Genomic DNA, 19,603 nt, shown 5'->3' on the forward strand with positions numbered 1-19,603 from the left:
AACAGAACAGGCTGAGTTTCTCCTCCAGTGACTCTACCAAAGCAGTGTGAGACCCCACATCTTATCTGTTCAGATGTGTATAAGCTGACCAAGAACTTGCATCAATGGAATTGCCTTAAAAGAGGCAGTATGACTGAATTAATATTTCTGCCTTTATTCATCCAAAGCTGCGTGTTGTGGAGGCTCCCCTTTGGAGCAAGGAAAGGAGTTCCCAGGGGCTCAGTGGCTGTGTGAACACCACCAGAAAGTGTGGATGTGCATCTGCTAAGACATGCTTGTTCTATGCTGATGGTGTGTCTGGGAGGGGAGTTCCTGGCAGCCTCAGTAGTTCTGGATTTTGATGTCTGTCTTCCTTTCCTATCTGCAGACAGTAACCTGAGGTTGTTTGTGAGCAGAGACGGAACAACCACGCTGAGCGGTATTCAGCTGGGAAACAGGTAGGTTTCCCAAAAGGCTGGCAGACAGAGGGGCTCCAGAGAGATGAGTGGGCTCTGTACCTAGGAAACTTCCACTTTTTGCTACAGGAGAGATTTCTAAACATCATGTGCTACATATGGTGGCTTTATTCCCACATTAACAGCCCTGGGATCCCTTTGGTGGCAGGCTGCATTTGCACTAGAGTATGAATGCCGTGCTCAGCAGGAGCTCAGAGGGGTAATGGAATCCTGGTTGCTAGATCCAGGAACAGAATCCTTCAGAAGTGAGGAATGAAAGGACAAAATGGTAGAGGCTGGTTCCCGTTTGTTCCTGAAGGAGGGAGCTTTGCCTCCTGCTGGCCTGCAGCAAAACTGCACCAGAGCGGGGCTCGCTGTCCCTTGTCCCTGCCTCTTGCTGTCCCTTCTCCCTGCCTCTTCCATAATCATCGAGGGCTTGTTCTCTCAAGCCTTCTGAAGCCATAAAACTTTTTCTAGCCACTGTAGCTCTTAGTACAGCTCTTGGCCAGTTGCTTTTGAGGCTTTGCTGCGTTGTTTCCGTTCAATTAAAAGGAGCAGTAGTGGTAATGCAAAGTATCAAAACTGGGAGCACAGCAAAGCTCTGCACGCTGGCTTTGTTCTGGATAGGATACTCCCCCTTTGTTGTGTCACACCCAGTTCTCTCCTGTGCTCTCACTGATTTGCCACCTCTTTGTCCCCTCAGTATTCCCAGGACTGACTTCCCGCAAGGCTGGCTCATTACTGGCAGTGCTGAGTGGGCTTAGGAGACGTTTGAGAGTGGAGAGCTCTGAATCAGAGCTTGGTTGCTAAAATGACTGTGAAAAATAACCGGCCCCTCTCCCCCTTTGCCTCCCCAGGGTCTCATCTGGAGTTTACGAGCCAGTGGTGATTGAAACCCACTAAATGTGAAGAACAGGGTAGAGCTGCTGGACACAGGCCCCCTACCCAGTCCGCTGCCACATGGATGCCAACCTTTACCTCTCTTCATGCAGCATTCCAGAAGGGATTTCTCCATGCCCCTCCCCGTATGTTTGCACTGCAGAACTACTCCGAGACCACTCCAGAACATGCACTTTCCCTGCATTGGCATTGTCCTTCTCTGCTTCCTGGTCGCTCCAGTGCATGCCTTCCCCCTGTTCCTGCTCAGACACAAGGTGTCTGTGGGACTTATCCTTGGGCTAGTCCCACAGGATGTTGCTCATCTGCATCCCTCATTCCACCCATTCACTTGCAGCAGGGGACTTCTCAGTTTCTGTCTCCCCAAAACATTGGGTTATACCACTGTGAACTCTTCAAACCACTGGGGGTGGGGGAAACCATTCTAACCAAACCGAGAGCTGCTTCTTGGGGACATGGTGACATGGCCACTTGCAGGATGCTTTATTCCATTGACTCTGCAAGGGAACATCACCTCCCAAGGCAATGGTTTTACTGAACAAGGTATGCTGTGGTGTACACTTCACCTTCCTGTCCTCACATCCCCAAACAACATCTTCTCATAGGAAATACTTCCCAAAAGTGCATTTCAGAAAACTCTACCGCAATCCAGCTGGGAGTTGGTGAACGGTTAAATGTGAGTGCTCACCACACCACTGACTGCAGCAGCCCTTCCACTGCTGGGCATGGAAGGGGGTGTTCATCAACTAGAATGAGCAGGAGCACTTTAGAGGTTGTAGATTTTACCTGGAGGAGGCTTCTACTCACTATTCCAGGAGTATAATCTGTGTTTGCTGGACTGATTCAGCAAATAGTCCTATTGGAGCTTGGAATACAAAGCCTCTTTCCTTTTTTTTTTTTTTTTCCTTGTTTCATTGGCTCAGGAAGGGAGCTGCCCTTCTTGGACTGTGAAAAGAATCTCATCTGACAGCCCTTTGCTAAGCCAGAGCTGGATGCAGTTGACTGCAGTGGTCTGTCTATTGTGGTGGTGATGTCAATTGCCTCTCTTGGCCTGGGCTAGTAAGGGATTTGGTGTTGCTTGGGCTTTTTTGTCTTGTCAGCAGAGATCTGTGCCTGTGCTGGTTCCTTCTAGGGCTGGAGAGAAGCTACTGTCTCTGCCTTCAAGGGTAGAAGGGGTGTTTGCTGCTGCATTAGCCACAGCAGCTGTTCTGACCTGCTCTGTGGTGAGTGAACTCTTCTGACAAGGCTTCAAACTGTTCTGTGTTTGATCTTTCAATAGCTTTTCTTTGGGTTTGGTTTCTGCAGTTGTGTGACACTTTTCCTTGCAGCGTGTGGCAGAGATGTCAATCCCTTTCAGCTCCCACTGGGATATTTCTCCTGGCAGCTGAATTGCCAGTGAGGATCTGGGCAGCCCCGGCTGTGGGCCAGCAGCAGGCTGTGCTTGCAGCCCTCCCTGTACAGAGCCCCTCAGCTGATAAGCTATTTCTGTGTAGTGCCCATTCCTCTTTTGCCAGTGTTCTGTGGTAGCACTCGGCAGCCGTGCCCTCGGAGCGGTCCCACACTCAGGACCTGGCTCCCCTCTGGCACTTGTGTGTGTGGTACAGGCACACACTCGTTCTGTTCAGCAAGGAGAGACTTGTAACTGATCACGTTGTTCAAATTCTTAGTTATTGTAAAGCCTCTTTTAAAGGAGGAAAAAAAAAAAGCATTAACTGTGGTCTCTTTGGCCAGAATGCATGCAGATGAGCTACTGGAAAAGGGAATCTGGCAGAATGAGAAACAAGGAATGAAAGGGCCTTGATTCAGCTTTTTTTTTTTTTTTTTTTTACCCTTCTAGCTAAGGATGCTGCATGGGGAGGGTGCTCAGCAGTGTGGTAAAACTATACAGTTGCTTACTCTGTTTTGATGGTTTCTCTCTGAGTCAAGAGGTTTCTTTCTGTGTTTGGACAGACCACATATAGGATATGCATCTTTTCCACCCTTTCCCTTCAAAGGGAATTAAATTTGAGTTAGGGTAAAAAGGGGATGCAGGCAACACCTTGGTTTGGTTTAATGTAGGAAAAAAGTGTTGGATTTTTTGAGACTGTCTAGAACAAAAGCTCTTTCACACTTGCTAGGTTTTTTTTCATGGTGATCTCTTCTTCATTCAGCCTGGGTAGGTTTGGCACTCACTTGCAGGCTGCTGAGCATCCTGCGCCGTTCCTGGGGTGCCACGTGTCTGCAGGAAGGAGAGAACTGCTTGTCTTTCTCTCTCCCTGGGGCAGTGCCAGCCAGCCAGGCCTGGCCTGACCGTCTGCTCAGGTCAGGGTGAGGGCAGAGGAGGCTCGGACAGCAGTGGCTGCTCTGCCCTCTCTGTGGATGGCTCTGGCTGCTCCCCAGGGGCCAACAAAGGCCCTCGGGAAATCAGATCCAACCAAGACTTGAAAGGAGCAAGCATAAGCCAGGAAAGAGGCTGTAACCCAGCTCATTTTGCTGCTTTGCCTCTGTTCCCATGAGAAACAATGGCAGTCACTGTCAGAGCAGTTGGGATCCCAGGGCCTTCTTCTGGCCTCCATTAGCAAGAGTTGGCTGCTCCGAGGCACTGGCAGCTCAGCACGTCACAAAATCAGTGGGACAGAGGAGGAATATCTTCTCAGCAAAGCAAGAGGAGAAGCAATTGAGCTTTTGAAAGCACTGGTCTCTTCTTCCCAGGCTGGCAGAGGCACAACCTGCTCCAACACATCACTGTGGCCAACCTGGGCACGTCTTTGGCTTCTTTTCCAGTGGCTTGGCACATCACTGCTTGCATTTCTGATAACTGTGTCTCACAGGGTATTTCTTCCTTGTCTCCACGTTAGTCCCTCCACAGATTCTGGTCTTTGTGTGGCTTTTGAGCTCTCCTGCCCCTGGTTTTGAGTGAGTAAGTAGTCCTAGTCATCCAGCCTTGTGCAGCACAGCTGGGGGACCTGGAGCAGACGTGGAGGGAGGAAGGAGCAGTCTGTTCCTATTTGTAGATCCCATGCAGAGCTCCTGCTGTGCATCCAGCACAGGCAGTGCCCAGCAGTCCCTGGGCAGCCGTGGGCACCTGAGGTGGTGGCTGTGGGGTCACTGGTCCTACACACTCCCTGCTGCCTCAGGAAGCTGCATCTCATGAGCACTTTTTTCCTTGTGGCATCATTGCTGCCTGTTCCTTGTTGGACTTAGAACATTTAAGAAGTGAATCAGTTTCCAGACCCAAACCGCTGGCTAGTTTCCTTTGGGTTTTTCTTTTTTGTTGTGAAGTTTATGGAATTTTTTTTTATACAAATCCAGCAGGCTGGTGGTTTTTTTTGACTGCATTATTGTTTCATTGATATTTTATTTCAGGGGGGGCTTAGAGGGGAATGTTCTTCCCCACATTGTTCCCCTTCTCAGGGGATTCAGAGGTGGCTTAAACAAGTGAAAGGACCTTATTGGCAAGACTCTGCATCCCCTGGGTCTCTGATGCTGACGAGCAGGGCTGCTCACGCCTGGCTGGCCCTGGAGAGCAGAGCTGGCTCTCTGCTTCAGTCTCAGGATCAGGCAAAACATGTGGGCTCTGCTCCTGGTTTCTAGACCTTTAGCTGGTGGAAGCACATTGCAAAGCGTTAGGAAATTCAGTGTAACTTTTTTACTAACCTCTTTTCTTTTTTTAAAACCAATATAAAACTGAGTGTCCAGAAGAATAGGCTTAGTTGTTACTTGGTGAAGGTGGATTTCAGTTGGAAATTGTGATGGGAAAAGGGAGGAGAAGGATGTTGCTCCCTCATCATCATCTTTTGTATGGTCAGCACTTTAAATGGGGGCCTCGTGCTGTTCTGACCCTTGGAGTGATGGGCAGCAGGCGTGTGATTTCTCCCCCCCTCGTTGCCACATCACTTTGCCCCCTGCAGAAAGGTTAACAAGCCCTTTTAAACATTTGCTTCAGTTTTTAGAGGGTTCCAAACCAGGTGGAGGCCCGAAGAAATAGTATTTCATTCTCATCTAAATAGGAGGGGTTGACTTTTTATTTATTTTGTCGTTGCTGTTTCTTTTTAAGCAGGTGGCAGTGCAGCTGGTCTCTGCACTGCTGCCAGGAACCTCTGGGAAAACCTCACTCCAGGTACGCTAGAGCACCACAGTGAAACCCCTCCTGGTGAGGGGCTCCCCTCCCCTCCTCGCTGCCTTACCCGGGGGCTGCAGACCCCCTGCACCCCTCCTGCCCCTCCCTGCTGCCCCACCCGGTCTCTAGCTGAGTTCTTGCTCTGGTGACCAAACCCTTTGGACAAGGCCGGTCCCCAGGGACAAGTTCCTACAAACTCTGCCTGGTCGCAGGTGTTTGTCCTTGAAAAGCCACTTCCTCGCTGCGGGGAGGGATTGATGAATGCAAAATTCCCTCCTGAGAGCTGTGTCCATCAGCCCCCTCCCTGCTCCCTCCCATCCCGCTGCCCCGGGCGTGGAAACCCCGAGAAATGAACGGGAAAGGAAAAGGAATTCGGAATTGGGGTGAAGCTCTGAGCGAGGGATGTGGCTGAGCCTGGTAACTTGCCTCAAACACATGGAATAACAGTAGAGCCCATATTTTTGTGGGGGGAGGGAGGGGAAGGGGAGATCATGTTTTATTTTCTTGAAAGTGAATTGAGCTTGGTGACCTTTGGCTGAGGCGCACTCGATTTGTACCAGATTCTATAGAGAGATGGCTGATATTTTTGGAAAGGGAATGGGTCTATGCAAACTTCCAAAATTGCTTGAAAGATAGTTTAATGTTTTTTTACTTTGAAAATCTAAAGATAAATCTAACTTTTGTCTTAAAGCAGAAGTGTGTTTAGAAAGAGAAGCTACTTCCACTGCTCTATTTTGATGATGATTCTTGGAAAGTTTGGGCTGGAGGGAATGACTATTTTTCACCATTTCTATCTTGCTCCTCTAGTTTTTTTGTTTCTTTTTCTAACGGAATGCTGTGCCGTCTTTGATTCAACAGATCGTGTTTGTATTTTCTGTATCTGGTTCCTAATGTAGAGAAATAACAAATATATGAGGAAATCAGTATAATGTCAAATGTTGTTATGGTTTGGGGGAAAAATAAAGGTTTTTTGGTACTTCACACTGATTCTTCTTGCTCTGTTTCTTGTTTTAAATGCTGTGGGGCGAGAAGGGCATGCTCAGACCTAGAACAGTTTGGCTTTGCTTTCTCGGCTTGCTCTGGCAGCAGGGAGCAGAGATCCCTGCCAGCCCTTCCCTGGAGATGGAGAGGGCAGCTGGCAGCACAGCACCAGTCCCATGGAAGCAGCAATCCAGGGAAAAGGGGACACCTGCTTGAGTCACCAGCAGTGTCCTGTATCCTGTCCCAGCCTAGGCTCTGCCTAAACTGCCTCTCCTGTTGGGCCTGCCTCACCAGGCTTGCCTGGGGGATTGGGCCCACAGCCAGCAGCGCTCCAAGGAATAAATATCTCATACCTGAGTAACCCCTCGGCCAGCACAGGCTCACCACCCCTTAATGGAGAATGAGGCAAATTCAGTGCCCAGATACCCAATGCTGATGGCTGACAGGGCTTGAGGGGAACAGGAGCCCTGGGAGGAAGCAGCTTTTTGCCTTTTCCACCTTCCCAGAGCCTCGGCCGCACAAAGGTCAGGTCTTCCCTTCTCCCTTGTTTCAGGCCCGTTCCCGCCGCTCTCTCCGCCCCGTTCCCGCCCCGTTCCCGCCCCGCTCCCGCCCCGTTCCCGCCCCGTTCCCGCCGCTATCTCTGCCCCGTTCCCGCCGCTCTCTCCGCCCCGTTCCCGCCCCGTTCCCGCCCCGTTCCCGCCGCTCTCTCCGGGCGTTTCGCGCCTCCGGGTGGTGACGGAACTGGGGGCGGGGCCTCGCGCGTGCCCCGCCCACCACCGCCGCCGATTGGCCGCTCCCGGCGCGGGGTTGGCGGGCCGCTCGCTGATTGGCGGCCGCGCCGGAAAGGCGGGGCCGGCTGGCGGAGGCGGCGGCGCCATGGTGAGTGCGGGCCCGGGGCGGCGGAGGGAGGGCCGGTCCCTGCTCGGCACTGGGGGCTGGGGCTGAACCGTGGCCTGGAGCCCTCGTGAGGCGGCCTGGCTGCTGCCTCTGCGGAGAGACCGGGCCCGGCCGCCTCCCGGTGTGACCTGAGCGGGGGAGCTCCCGCGGCACGGCACGGCACGGCACGGCCGCGCTGGCGCATCCCGCCGCGGTCTCCCCGCGGTGCCCCTGCCCGGTGTGCCGGTCACGGAAGCAGCCGCAGGGGCCCTGAGGCGCTCCGGCACAGGCGCCGCCGGTGATCCCGCTCTGCCTCTCCCTTTGCAGGCCACAGCGACGGACCAGCTGGTTGGGTTTGGCTTGGTCGCCTTCAGCCTCGTCCTGTTTGTTTACTACACCCTCTGGATCATCGTCCTGGTACGGGCTCCTCCGGCCGATATAATCCCAGTCACGCCATACTCGTGTGTTTCCCCAGCCCGTGTTCAGCTGATGATGTGTCTGTGTGTCCGAAGGACTCTTGCCTTTGGGGTAAAAATTTCAGGGCAGATCTTCCTCTGTGCGCTGGCACTGTCCTTATCCCATCTGGGTGTTCCTGGCCTTGCCTGGGCAGGACCAAACATTGATCGTGGTGCCCACCTGCTGTTCCAAGATGGGCTGACCCAGCCAGGGCTGGATGAGCCCTTGGGAAGAGCTGAAGCCTGGCCCTGATGGAGGTGTAGTCATCAATGTCCACATTTGCATCCCCCAGATTTTTTGGTTCTGGTGGGAGATGGCAGAGGGAGACATAGAAAGTGACGAATCTTATCAAATCTGTAAGGGAAGAGAAGAGTTTAGGGAATGCAGGGCTCTGGGAGAGTGATTGTGAGGCTGGCCCATTTCTGGGGACATGTCAGCTGAGGTCATTAGTGATTTTCTCCCTGGAAAGAACCTTCTCCCCACGAGCTTTCCAGGTGCAAGAGGCCAGGTTCAGCCTTGGGCTAGTGTCTGAACTCCCAGCAGCTTCCCCTCCAACTCCAAGCGATTTGAATTCCCCTTTTGCATCTGCTCACTCTGCTGCCCGGTCCATGTCAGTGCTCCGGCATTCCCAGAGCTGTAGGAGCATTGGGAATCCTCACAGTGCTCCCTAGCGTCCAGAGCCTTCCACTGGCTCCTGCAGAGGGATCCTGCTGGGATAACCACGGAGCAGAGCCGGTGCAGCTGCTCCTTCCTGCAGGGACAGAGGGATTTGCTGTAGTGTGCACCAGCAGCTCTGCCCACCCCGAGCCCCCGGGGCTGTGGGACCCTGTGCCAGCCCCATAGCCCCCCCTCATTATCCACTGAACACCAAAACCTTCATTTTATCTCTGTGGCCGAGCCACCTGCAGCTCTGGGCACCCTTTTTTAGCCATCTCACACCAGATATTTCCATGTTTCTCCCAAAACCTCGAGGCTGCACTCGAGGTGTTGTGCCCACCTGTTGACACCCCTCTGTGTCCCTGCAGCCCTTCATCGACAGCGACCATGGGATCCACCAGTATTTCCTGCCCCGGGAATATGCAGTTATCATCCCTGTGGCAGCCGGGCTCCTGCTGCTGCTATTTATAGGTGAGAGTTATTTCTGTGCTTCTAATTAGAAACTTCTAAATTAGGAAGAGAGAAGAGGGTTGTTACTGGTTTAGCTAACGTGTGACACTTACACTCTCTGTGGTTACTGTTGCAGCTGAGCCTGGCACAGGGACTTGGGGCTGTTTGTGATTTTTGGCTGTTTGAGCCTCTGGACAGCAGAATTTTCTTGCTCTCTCTGCTGAGATTCTGTTTCTCACTGCCAGGTGTTGTAGAAGGGCCTGGAATTAAGTTTCCTACCTCAGCTGGTTCTCTTTCTCTTGGCAGGTGTTTTTATAATGTTTGTCATGTGGAAGAGCAGGAAACATGCCAAGAAATCAGACTAAAGGCCCGGCTGAGGAGATGAAGAGGTGCCCACGCTGCAGCATCATAGCCAGGAAAAGACTTTTCCTGCAGCTCCAGGCAGACATCTCCAAGGTGCCCAGCACTGAGCTGCTCCCACGTTCCCTCCTGCAGAGACTAAACCTGTAGTTTACAATTCACTGACCAAAGAGAAGCAGGATTCATCCAAGGCTCATCAAGCGAGGGACCAGAGCCCCTGCTGAGGGACCTGCTCCCCAGCTGGGGCTGCCCTGCCCACTCTGGGCACTCCTTCCCCTTAGCTCTGGCTCGGCCAAGTAGTTGTTCCTTCTGGGAATTTTATTTAAAAGTTTACCTACAGTTTGTGGGTTTTTTTTCATTCTAGTATGAAAGGAGAGAAATGAGACTTTGTGCTTGCTAAGGACAGGTTTTGCTTCTGGAAAGACTAATCACAGTGCTGGGGGCTCTTGCCCTTCTGAAGAGGGACTCCCATGAGGCTGGGTATGCAGAGGGAGCAGGGACAGTGCTGCCCCGTGTCCCACCCAGCTGAGGGGGTGGTGGGGAATTGTCCTGGATCACAGGGAAGTGTTGGGTGTGGTTCCCATCACAGCTCTCAGTCCTGGCTGGATTCCTGCCCTGGACAAGGCTGGGGCTGAGCAGGCAGGTGGTGGTGGCAGTGTCCTGTCCCTGGGGGTTTCCTCTCCTGGCAGCAGCTGCTGCCCTGGCAGCCCCCCTGGAGCACAGCAAGCAGCATCACCCTCAATAAATGTCTGTAAGGTGTCGCTCCCTGTCCTCTGCCCATGCCAAGGGGTGTCACAAGCCTGCCAGGGTGGGTTCAGCTGCATGGCCCTGGCAGTGCATGACATCCTGCTGAAAAGGTCCTGCTGGTGAGGTCAGGCAGGGAAACACCAGAGACAACCTGGCCAGACTTTGTGCTGGCTCTGCCATTCTTGGGGTTGCTGTACCCTGCCTGGGGAGGGCAGATTTAGGGCACTCTAACCCTTCATGCATGTACTGTGAATTTCCTGCCAGTAGCATGCCCCACAGCCTCCCATCCTGCCTGGGGTGATGCTGGTGGCTTGAGAACACCCCGAGGGCCACAGCTGAGCCTGGCTGCAGGAGCCAGCAGAGGGTCCAGAGGTGAGGCTCTGGCTGGAGGTTTGTTTCCAGCTCTTGCAGAGGCTGCCAGGCCATGCTGAGCTGTCAGATTCCCTGCTGCCCACCTGCTGGCCAGGGCTCAGCCCACCCTACAAGGGTGGTTTTGGGCTGGGGCAGAAGGAATCAGAGGGTGGAAGATTTCGGTGGTGACTGAGCAGCTGCCGGTGTGACCGCCCCCTCCAGCCTTGCTTCCTGTGCAGGAGCCCAGTGGTGTGTCCCTGTCATTTCCTCTCCCTTGGTTTCAGGCCTGTTCAGGACAGTGGGGGGGATTGGCTTCAAGGTTACATCTCATGTTTCTTTATCTCCAGTGGGAGAAATCCAATGCCCCCCCCCCGGCCCCCCCGGGCCAGCGGGCAGCTCGCTCTGGGGACACTTCCCATGGGCTTGACCCTGACAGGAGGGGCTGCAGGTGATGGGGGCAGCCCCCTGGGGCCACTGGATGGGGTCTGGGGTACCGGGGTGTCACCTGTCCTGGTCCCAGTCCTGAGCCATTCGGGATCCTCGTGGTGTCCCGGGGCTCATCGGGAGCTGGTGCTGCCCGGAGGGGACAGGGGACAGGGAGGCTGCAGAGCGGGAGGGGGAAGGAGCCGTGGGGCAGGGAGAGAGGCGGGATCGGTGTCGGGACACACGAGTTGGGCGCGGGGCCGGTCCCGGTGCGCGGGCACGAGCGGGCGGGCGCGCTCCCGGGGCAGCGGGGCCGCGGGGCGGGGCGGGCGGCCGGGGGCGGTCCCGGTGCCGGTTCCGGCCGTGCCCGCTCGGCTCCCGGGGCAGCGGGGCCGCGGGGCGGGGCGGGCGGCCGGGGGCGGTCCCGGTGCCGGTTCCGGCCGTGCCCGTTCGGCTCCGCCCCGCCGCGGCCCTCCAGCCGCGCTCCGGGCGGGATGCGGGACCCGCCGGTGGCTCCCGGCTCGGTGAGTGCGGCCAGCACCGGGAACCGGGAACGCCGCGCCGGGGAGACACCCCGACCCCGGCCCCGGCCCGGCGGGGCGGCACGGGGGGAGCGGGACTGCACACGTGGGGGACCCCGGGGAACGGGACCGAGAGTGCGTGGGGGGGTCCCGGTGGCGGCCTGGGAGCAGTCCCGGTACGAGGCGTGGCGGGGAAGTCCGGGAGCTCCCGGCCCGCTGAGCCCGCTCCGCTTGCAGGCTGCGAGCCCCCTCCCTCCCGGTGACCCCCGGAGCCCGCCCGGCGGCTCGCCAGCCCCCCGAGGATGAAGCCGCTGGTGAGTACCGCTGGGGCAGGGCCGAGGGGCTGAGCCCGGTGCCCGTAGGGCGTGCGAGCATCGCCGCTGCACGGAGCGAGCCGGGCCCAGCTCCGCTCCCCACAACACACCCCAACACCCTCCGAGGGGAAACTCCCTCATGGCCACGGGGCCGGTGCACGGGGCAGGCCCGGAGAGCTCCCCCGCTCTGTTCCAGGTGCGGCTCTTCCTGGCGCTGGTGTGCGCGGTGGCGGCGGCCGTGCTGTACATCGTGCTGTGCTACCGCGGGCAGCCCTGCTGCTCGGCCCCGGGGCTGCGGGACAGCCCCACCGCCTCCAGCCTCCGCAGCTTCCCCGGCTACAGCCGCGTTCCCGACGGGAAGGTGCGTGGGGATGCGGCAGCGCTGGGCCCACCCGTGCCTCAGTTTTCCTGTCCTTCGGGAAGGGCAGGAAGGGGCTGAGGTGTGTCCAGCTGCTGCGGGAGGGAAGGAGGAGCTGATGGCGGTGTGTCTCCCCACAGCCGCTGGAGCGAGCGCTGTGCCGGCACTGCGCCATCGTCTCCAGCTCGGGGCAGATGCTGGGCTCACAGCTGGGACGGGCCATCGATGGGCAGGAGTGTGTCCTGCGCATGAACCATGCCCCCACCAGCGGCTACGAGCAGGACGTGGGGGCACGCAGCACCATCCGGGTGGTCTCGCACACCAGCGTTCCGCTGCTGCTGGGGAACCAGCCCTACTTCTTCCAGCAGTCACAAGAGACCCTTTACTTCATCTGGGGGCCAGCAAAAAAGATGAACAGGGAGAAGATGGGCTCAACCTACCAGGCACTGGTCAAGGTGATGGAGAAATACCCCCAGCTGCAGATCTATACCCTGACTGAGGAGAAGATGACATACTGTGACGATATCTTCCAGAATGAGACAGGGAAGAACAGGTACTGCTGGCTCCTGAGGAGGCCCATCACGTACCACCTGTCCCCACACTGAGTACCCATAGTGTGAGAGGGCCAGCAGCACAGTGCCACCCACTCCAGTGTGACCACGATGCTTTGCAGGATGAAATCCGGCTCCTTCCTGAGCACGGGCTGGTTCACCATGATCCTGGCCATGGAGCTGTGCGAGCAGATCTGTGTCTTTGGCATGGTCAGCGACAGCTACTGCAGGTGTGGGGGGTGGCTGGGCAGGTGTGGGGTGATCCGGTGTCCCCCCAAGTCTCACACTCACCCTGTCCCCTCCTGCCAGGGAAAAGAACCACTCCAGCGTGCCGTACCACTACTTTGAGAAGGGCCGGCTGGACGAGTGCAAGATGTACCTGATGCACGAGCAAGCTCGCCGCGCCGGGCACCGCTTCATCACCGAGAAAGCCATCTTCTCCCGCTGGGCCAAGAGGAGGAACATTGTCTTCAACCACCCATCCTGGGCCGGCAGGTAGAACACCAGCCACTGGGTGAGGCGGCAGGAACCTCGACAGCAGGGCAGCTTCCATCCTGCAGCAACATGTCTTAGCACTGCCAGTGGCATGGTTGGACACCTTTTGCCAAGACCTGGAGCAGGGAATCTCCGTCTCTGCAGCAGCACTGCCTGTTTCCCCAGCTGGTGGATGGGCTGAGACCCCTCTGTTGATACATGGGGGGCATGAGCTGGACCCATGCAGTCCCACCAGCTCCAAACGCCTGCCTGGATGGACCCAGGCAGACCTGGTTTTCTGCTCTCTCTACTAGGAGGAATATTTAATGCAGGATTAGACATGCTGCTGGACTCCAGCAGGACATGGGGCAGAAATGCTCAGCCCCACCAGGGCCACAAACTGGTGCCTCTCACAGGGACGAAGCTCTACTGTGGTCCTTGCCCTAGTTGTTGCCCTCTGGACAGTGCTGGGTGTGGGGTGCAGGCAGCTGGATCCAGGTTCTGCCTTCTGCTGCTTGGTGCCTGCATCCTCTCAGCTGGGAAGCCCTGGAGCCACATGTGCCCTAGGGGCTGTGAGTTGCCTTGTCACAAGTGTCCTTGAATTCAGACCAAAGCAAACGTGGCCATTAAAATTGTTTTTAATTCAGTGGTGCCCCTTGCTGTGCCCCTTGTGGCTGCAGGAGAGGACAAGGAGTGAGGGAGGGGGGATACTCAACACCTCATCACGGGCTGCCAGGCTATAAATAAGTGGGGGAGGTGACAAGTGGGTAGAGCTGAGCCTAAACATGAGAGAGGGTGCTGAAAGCAGTTGAGGTTATTTGGGACCCAGCAGCTGCATCTGCGCAGGATGGGTGCTGGGTCTGGCGTGATCCTCAGTCCCACAGGGCTCGGTGCTGCTGGGCTGTCACAGGGCACTGGAGAGATGGGACATGCCATGGGCAGTGTGTGGCCCTGAGCCCACAGCGGGCCTTTGAGCACGTAAACACGTGCCACATGTTTGGGTGGGTCCTGTGCTGTCCAGGGGGCCAGGGATGAGAGGATGAGTTGGGGCACAGTGAGGAACAAGTGGTCCAAGCCCTGGGGGTGCTGCCAGGGCTGCTTCCTGCAGTGTAGTTCAGCAGAGGAGCCCAAGGAACTCTGCCTGCCGTCTCAGCTTCCAGCTGCCTCCTTCCTCAACCCTATGCAGGGCAAGGCATCACCGGCCTATCATCATCATCACAGCCGAGCCAGCATCGCTCTGGACAGGCGTCAGGGATGCAGGTCCTGCCAGCGGTGGAGCTCTTCCCCTGCGCCACGAAACCGCCCAGAGCGGGCCCCGAGCTGCCGGGCCGGCGGGGGAAGAGCTCGGCACGCCGGGGATGCGCTGCCCCGGGCCCTGCCCGCATCGGGGACCGGGATATCAGTCCCGGCCTTTCCCGGCGGCTCTCTCGCTCCGGGGAGGGCGGCGCTAGGATCGATCCAGCGGCTCTCTCGCTCCGGGGAGGGCGGCGCTAGGATCGATCCAGCGGCTCTCTCGCTCCGGGGAGGGCGGCGCTAGGACCCGGCGGTGCTCCCCCACCCCGGCGGGGCGGCACTAGGACCCGGCCTGGGCGGGGGCAGCCCTATCGGTAACGACAGCGGTAACGGTACGGCATCGGCAGCGGTATCGATATCGGCAGCGGTATCGATATCGGCAGCGGTACCGGGGCGCACTGCGGGCCGGAGCGGTCGGTGGACCTTCCCCGCCGGGCCCGTTCAGCCGGTGCAGGGGCGGGGAAGCGGCCCCTGGCCCCGGGGCGGTGCACAGGGGATGGAGGGGTAGGAAGGGTCCGGCTCCCTCCCGTGTCGCCGGTGTTGGGGGGATGCTCCCCGGGCCGGGGAAGGACTCGCGCGTAGGAGCGGCGGAAGGTTCGCAGCCCGGGCCGGGCGGGTTTTCCGTTCCCGGAGGGCGGCAGGGTTCGCATCCGGGGCTGGGAGATGCCCGGCGGAGGAGGGGGGTCTGAAGCAGCGTTCTCCCGCAGAGCGGCGATGTGAGCCCCGTCCCGGCCATGGCCGAGCCCGCAGCAGGAGCCGGGCAGCGCCCGCCCGAGGGGCGCAGGAGGTGACAGACCCCATGAGAGCCCCCGGCAGGTGAGATGAGGCTCCCCGCGCTGCCACACGGCCCGGGAGCTGTGCAGGGAGCCAGCTGCGGTCCGGGAGCGGGGGTCCCACCGCGTCCCCAGCCCTTGCACGATGAAGCCCCTCAGCATCACCCCGCCGGGCACGGCCTGGGCTCCCCGGGCAGGCTGGTTGGTACCTTTTGGCACCACCGCCGGGCCCGAGAGCGCTTCGAGGTGTCAGCTCCCCCCAGGGGTTGATCTCAAGCTGTTGCATAATTTTCCTTGTGACAATTAGTAAAGAGGCTTCAGTGGTTTTTAATTTCCATTTGCTTGGAGCGCTCCGGGAATAGCTGGGGCTCACTAACCAGGGCTCCCAAAACTAAATTGGGTCAGTCCACTTTAAGTGGAAGTTAGAGTGGGTTCTGGGGCTGGAGAGGTCCCTGCAACCCTGCTGGATGCAATCCCATGCATGCACTGAGTGGGTTAGGTCTCACTTCCTTCCATTCCCTCCTGATCCAAGGCTTCCGTGGCGGTGGTTTTAATGGAATTTCTCTGCACGTGGAGCAGGTTGACCCTCCCTAACCCTGCGGTTTGAGTGGTTTCATCCCCACGAGGGGAGGATAATCCTCCCTGGACCCAGTTTAACGTGGGGATTCCCCAGGCATAAATTGCAGCTGGGTTTGGCTGTTCCACACCCCGGAGTCTGCCTGGCCTCTGTCAACAGCATTTCTTTTCCCCTCATAAATTCCGGGGGAATGTTCTCATCTTCAGAGGGGGACCTGGAGACTCATCCCGTGTGACCTGACCCTGTACCCTGCCAGCCTGGGGACGATGGGCCAGGCTGGGGGTGACCACATGCCTTGCAGGTGCTCGCAGGACACGCTGTGTGCTGAGGCCGGCACGGAGACATGAGTGGCAGCACGGTGAGTGCCAGAAAATCACCTCGGGGACCTCCTGGGGACAGCAGGCATCCTGCTGGAGATGGGTGGGAGCGGGGTGGATGCTGACCCCCGTGGGGTGGGGGCAGCGGCTGATGCTCTCCCCCCGCCCGCAGAGCCAGCGCGCCGCCGCCCTGGGGGTCCTCTTTGCCCTGATCATGTTGCTGATCATCTACAGCTCCGGCAACGGGAGCGAGGTCTTCCCCTACAGCCGCCTGCGGGGCAGAGCCCGCCGGCCCCCCGACCTCAAGAAGTGGGGGGTGAAAAGCGGGTACCTGCCTGTCTGCGGGAACAAGGTACGGGCTGGGCAGCAGGGCCGGGCCTGGGCGGTGACACGGGTCTGTCCCTCTGCTGGCATCCAGCCAAACTGTCCCCTCCCGAGGACAGTGCCTCCGCAGGGAACAGTACCCTGTCCACGGAGACGCCAAAAGTCACCTGCTGACGGCACTTGTCATCACCAGACCCTGACTGCCCGCTGCCACCAATGCGTCATTGTCACCAGCTCCAGCCACCTCCTGGGCACCCACCTGGGCACGGCCATCGACGGGGCTGAGTGCACCATCCGCATGAACGATGCTCCCACCACGGGCTACAGTGCTGATGTGGGCAACAAGACCAGCTTCCGCGTGGTGGCCCACTCCAGCCTCTACCGTGTCCTCAAGCGGCCCCAAGAGTTCGTCAACAAGACCCCAGAGACCATCTTCATCTTCTGGGGGCCGCCCACCAAGATGCAGAAGAGCCTCCTGAAGATCATCCAGCGCGTCTGCGCCTCGTTCCCCAACATGACAGCCTACGTTGTCTCCCCCGGCCGCATGAAGCAGTTTGATGACTTGTTTCGGGGAGAGACAGGGAAGGACAGGTACCTCAGAGCCACCTCTTTTGCTGTGTCCCCCCTTCTCCAGGTTCCCAAGACACAGCTGACTCTTGGAGCTGCTTCACGGGCTGCAGCACTGAGCTGGGGGTCCCTGAGGCACGCTGGGGACACTAAGGGGGTCCATTATCCACATCACCTCGCCCCTATCGCCCTTCCTGTTGTTTTTGCTCCCCAGGGAGAAGTCTCGCTCGTGGCTCAGCACTGGCTGGTTCACCATGGTGATCGCGGTGGAGCTGTGCGACGCCATCCACGTCTATGGCATGGTGCCACCCAGCTACTGCGGGTGAGGAGACCCCCAGGCCCCCACCCCAGCGCCCTGACCCCACCGTGGGGCTCACCCAGCGTTTCTTTCCCCACTGCAGCCGCCACCCCCCGCCCCGCCACCTGCCCTACCACTACTATGAGCCCAAAGGCCCCGACGAGTGCACAACCTACATCCACAACGAGCGGAGCCGCAGGGGCAACCACCACCGCTTCATCACTGAGAAGAGGGTCTTTGCCAGCTGGGCCAACCTCTACAACATCACCTTCTCCCACCCCACCTGGACCTAGGGGCTGCCCCATGCCTGCTGGGCACACCCCTGCAGCTGGGATGGATGGGGGCTGCCCTGCATCCCCCTGGGAGCGGTGGGATCCTGGCATCAGGTGCCACCAGCTGCCTCCCACAGGACCGCTGCTGTTGTGCCTGGTGGCTCCTTGCACCTGGGGTGTGTTGGGTTTTGAGCTGGTATTTGGGGACCAGGTGTTGAATGTAAGATATGGAGTGTCCCCCCTCTGTGTGTGGGATACTTGGCCATGATATCCTGCCCCATCCTGGTTCATGCACATTGCAGCCCTTGTGAGGCTATAGGGGGTTCCAGGACTCCTCGGCTCAGTTTTGGTTTGCACCACTTCTGGGGTCACCACAGAGACTCTTCCTCCCAACAGTCTGGGTGAGGAGACCCCCTTTTGGAGCTCAGCCCCCCCCAGCCCCTCATCCCAGTCCTCAGTCGTCCTCCCCACAGCAGAACCCCACAGTTTTTGGTGGGACCCCATGGGGGTGACATTACCACCCTCCCTGTCCCAGCACCCAAAAACACCAGCCCCTCCCAGCACCACTGCGCCCCACACTGCCAAAGCCTTTTCTAACTGAAAGATGGGATTTTTGGGAGCTTTTTGGGGGTTTTGGCTTTTTTTCTCCCTGCTTCTAATCCTGGGGTTTCTACTTGGGTTTCCTGGACGAAGGAGTGAGCAGGGGCTGCTTATTATTGGAAACAAAGGGCAGTAGCTGCTTATAAACAATTTAGAAGTGGGCAGGTAGTGGGGGCAGTGGTGCCTCTTGGCACCCTGTGGCTGGGACAGGACCTTGTTACTAATTTCTCAGCAGCAGAGAAGTTGATCTGGGGAAAGCACCTAAATATGGTGTGTTTGGGTGCTGAGCCTTGGCAGGAATCCATTCCTCAGTTTCCCTCTGGCTGTGGCTGGGGTTTTGAGGGGCTTGGTGCTGGGGGAAGCAGTGGGGCATCCATGTTTTGTAATTGTTTGTACAGGAATAAATATTGCTGCAGTCTGTTACCTTGAGCCTGGCTCTGGGTGGGTTTTTGGGGATGATGGCAGTGACCCCCAGCAATACCCTGGGCACACAGGAGGGTGCAGCAAGGGGACAGCATGTCCAGGTGGGATCCATGTCCAGTCCTTGACTGACTCCAGCTCTGGCAGTGACAGAGCTTGTGTCCCCCCCAGCCAGGTGCCCTGGGGTCACAGGGTCTTGGGACAGGGTCTCTGCAGCCCCAGAGGAGGAGGAAGGGCAGGTAAGTGCGAGGACTGGGGGAGCACCGTTGCCTGTCTCAAAGTCTGGTGCCACAGAAGGACTTTGCCATGAGATGGGCACAGAAAGGAGCAGCACGATGGCACTGGTCTGGGCCACCAAAGCCCCTCTTCCCCCTGCTGGATTGGTAAAATGAATTTGAGACAAAATAAAGGTGGTACTATTGCCAGAGCATTATCTCAGATTAGGGGTGGTAAACAAAACTGTGGGAGAAGAATGTGTCACTGATAAGGACACAAAGAATCCCCAAGGAAAGCCAGCCAGGTAACTGGTGGATGGGATCAGCTCCAGCTGGGTAGAAGTCAATTCTGGCAGGAGGAGAAACCACGGACTCACTGGAAGTGAGACAGCGTGGGATTAATTAGCATTAGAAGAGAGGGAATCCTCTAACTGATGGAATAAAGGAACCGTGTAGCCACTGAGCATTAACGCCTTCGTTTGCAAAAATGTATAAATAGTGAGAAGTTTTCAACAGCCTCGGGACCCCCATCACGACCAGGGTGAAGAAGGACCAACGTGATGCTGAGGGATCCATGGGTGGTGACAATCTTCTGCTTGACCAATCTCTTCTCCCCCATACATGCAATCCCTCTTTTCTATTTCTTTCTCTACCTCACAATTTATTGTTAAATAAAATCTGTACTATTGGCTTTGGAATTTGGCATCTCTCACTGAGCAGATGTTAACAAGGACACAACACTCCCGGGGTTTTACACCCCTGGAGCTGAGGGAGAGGGGGGGTAAGCTGGAGGGGGGGGGGGGCATGGGGACATAGGGATGGGATGGGGACATAAGGACATTAGGGACAAGGATCGTGACAGTAGGGATGAGAATGGGGACATGGGGATTGGATGGGGACATTAGGGATGGACACAGGGATGGACACGGATGGGATGGGATGGGATGGGATGGGATGGGATGGGATGGGATGGGATGGGATGGGATGGGATGGGATGG

General features: G+C 57.5%; 4 protein-coding genes across 18 annotated transcripts in view; all 4 read left to right on the top strand.

Annotated features, from left to right (window-relative positions):
* Positions 1-6,411, top strand: part of EEIG1 (estrogen-induced osteoclastogenesis regulator 1) — a 36,979-nt gene extending 30,568 nt beyond the window's left edge. For all 4 annotated transcript variants that reach the window (XM_030286741.4, XM_002197127.7, XM_030286742.4 and 1 more), the window contains exons 11-12: positions 368-437; positions 1,292-6,411. In XM_030286741.4, coding sequence (XP_030142601.4) covers positions 368-437; positions 1,292-1,337 — 116 coding nt within the window. In that variant the 3' untranslated portion in view covers positions 1,338-6,411. The remainder of the gene's footprint in view (positions 1-367; positions 438-1,291) is intronic.
* A 760-nt stretch (positions 6,412-7,171) lies between these two features.
* DPM2 (dolichyl-phosphate mannosyltransferase subunit 2, regulatory) lies at positions 7,172-9,549 on the top strand. The gene is made up of 4 exons (XM_030286718.4): positions 7,172-7,290; positions 7,615-7,704; positions 8,769-8,871; positions 9,157-9,549. Exons 1-4 carry the CDS (start codon positions 7,288-7,290, stop codon positions 9,213-9,215), a joined length of 255 nt encoding a protein of 84 aa, XP_030142578.4. The 5' UTR covers positions 7,172-7,287; the 3' UTR covers positions 9,216-9,549.
* A 1,512-nt stretch (positions 9,550-11,061) lies between these two features.
* On the top strand, positions 11,062-13,595 carry ST6GALNAC4 (ST6 N-acetylgalactosaminide alpha-2,6-sialyltransferase 4). 3 transcript variants are annotated; one of them, XM_072936846.1, is made up of 6 exons: positions 11,062-11,255; positions 11,490-11,566; positions 11,763-11,927; positions 12,065-12,477; positions 12,598-12,685; positions 12,785-12,973. In XM_072936846.1, the coding sequence occupies exons 2-6, from the start codon at positions 11,555-11,557 to the stop codon at positions 12,821-12,823; spliced, it is 717 nt and encodes a 238-aa protein (XP_072792947.1). In that variant the 5' UTR covers positions 11,062-11,255; positions 11,490-11,554; the 3' UTR covers positions 12,824-12,973. The 3 variants fall into 3 exon arrangements, with proteins under 3 accessions (XP_072792947.1, XP_030142432.4, XP_072792946.1); XM_030286572.4 differs by having other exon boundaries at positions 11,070-11,255; positions 12,598-12,705; positions 12,785-13,595; XM_072936845.1 differs by lacking the exons at positions 11,490-11,566; positions 11,763-11,927 and having other exon boundaries at positions 11,071-11,255; positions 12,598-12,705; positions 12,785-13,595.
* An 808-nt stretch (positions 13,596-14,403) lies between these two features.
* On the top strand, positions 14,404-18,399 carry ST6GALNAC6 (ST6 N-acetylgalactosaminide alpha-2,6-sialyltransferase 6). 10 transcript variants are annotated; one of them, XM_072936842.1, is made up of 7 exons: positions 14,404-14,556; positions 14,950-15,058; positions 15,799-15,950; positions 16,082-16,261; positions 16,427-16,824; positions 17,015-17,122; positions 17,202-18,399. In XM_072936842.1, exons 3-7 carry the CDS (start codon positions 15,936-15,938, stop codon positions 17,389-17,391), a joined length of 891 nt encoding a protein of 296 aa, XP_072792943.1. In that variant the 5' UTR covers positions 14,404-14,556; positions 14,950-15,058; positions 15,799-15,935; the 3' UTR covers positions 17,392-18,399. The 10 variants fall into 10 exon arrangements, with proteins under 10 accessions (XP_072792943.1, XP_072792938.1, XP_072792944.1 ...); XM_072936837.1 differs by having other exon boundaries at positions 15,894-15,950; XM_072936843.1 differs by having other exon boundaries at positions 14,456-14,568.
* The last annotated feature ends 1,204 nt before the right edge of the window (positions 18,400-19,603 follow it).

Source organism: Taeniopygia guttata, chromosome 17 (assembly GCF_048771995.1).
Source record: "Taeniopygia guttata chromosome 17, bTaeGut7.mat, whole genome shotgun sequence".
NCBI classification, from domain to species: domain Eukaryota; kingdom Metazoa; phylum Chordata; class Aves; order Passeriformes; family Estrildidae; genus Taeniopygia; species Taeniopygia guttata.

Bases quoted from the DNA above. Each gene is read 5' to 3' on its own strand.
- DPM2 (XM_030286718.4), top strand. The intron at 7,705-8,768 runs GTACGGGCTCCT...GTGTCCCTGCAG, and splicing joins CCCTCTGGATCATCGTCCTG to CCCTTCATCGACAGCGACCA. The intron at 8,872-9,156 runs GTGAGAGTTATT...TTCTCTTGGCAG, and splicing joins CCTGCTGCTGCTATTTATAG to GTGTTTTTATAATGTTTGTC.
- ST6GALNAC4 (XM_030286572.4), top strand. The intron at 11,928-12,064 runs GTGCGTGGGGAT...GTCTCCCCACAG, and splicing joins GCCGCGTTCCCGACGGGAAG to CCGCTGGAGCGAGCGCTGTG. The intron at 12,706-12,784 runs GTGTGGGGGGTG...CCCTCCTGCCAG, and splicing joins GTCAGCGACAGCTACTGCAG to GGAAAAGAACCACTCCAGCG.
- ST6GALNAC6 (XM_072936842.1), top strand. The intron at 16,262-16,426 runs GTACGGGCTGGG...TGTCATCACCAG, and splicing joins TGCCTGTCTGCGGGAACAAG to ACCCTGACTGCCCGCTGCCA. The intron at 16,825-17,014 runs GTACCTCAGAGC...TTTGCTCCCCAG, and splicing joins GGAGAGACAGGGAAGGACAG to GGAGAAGTCTCGCTCGTGGC.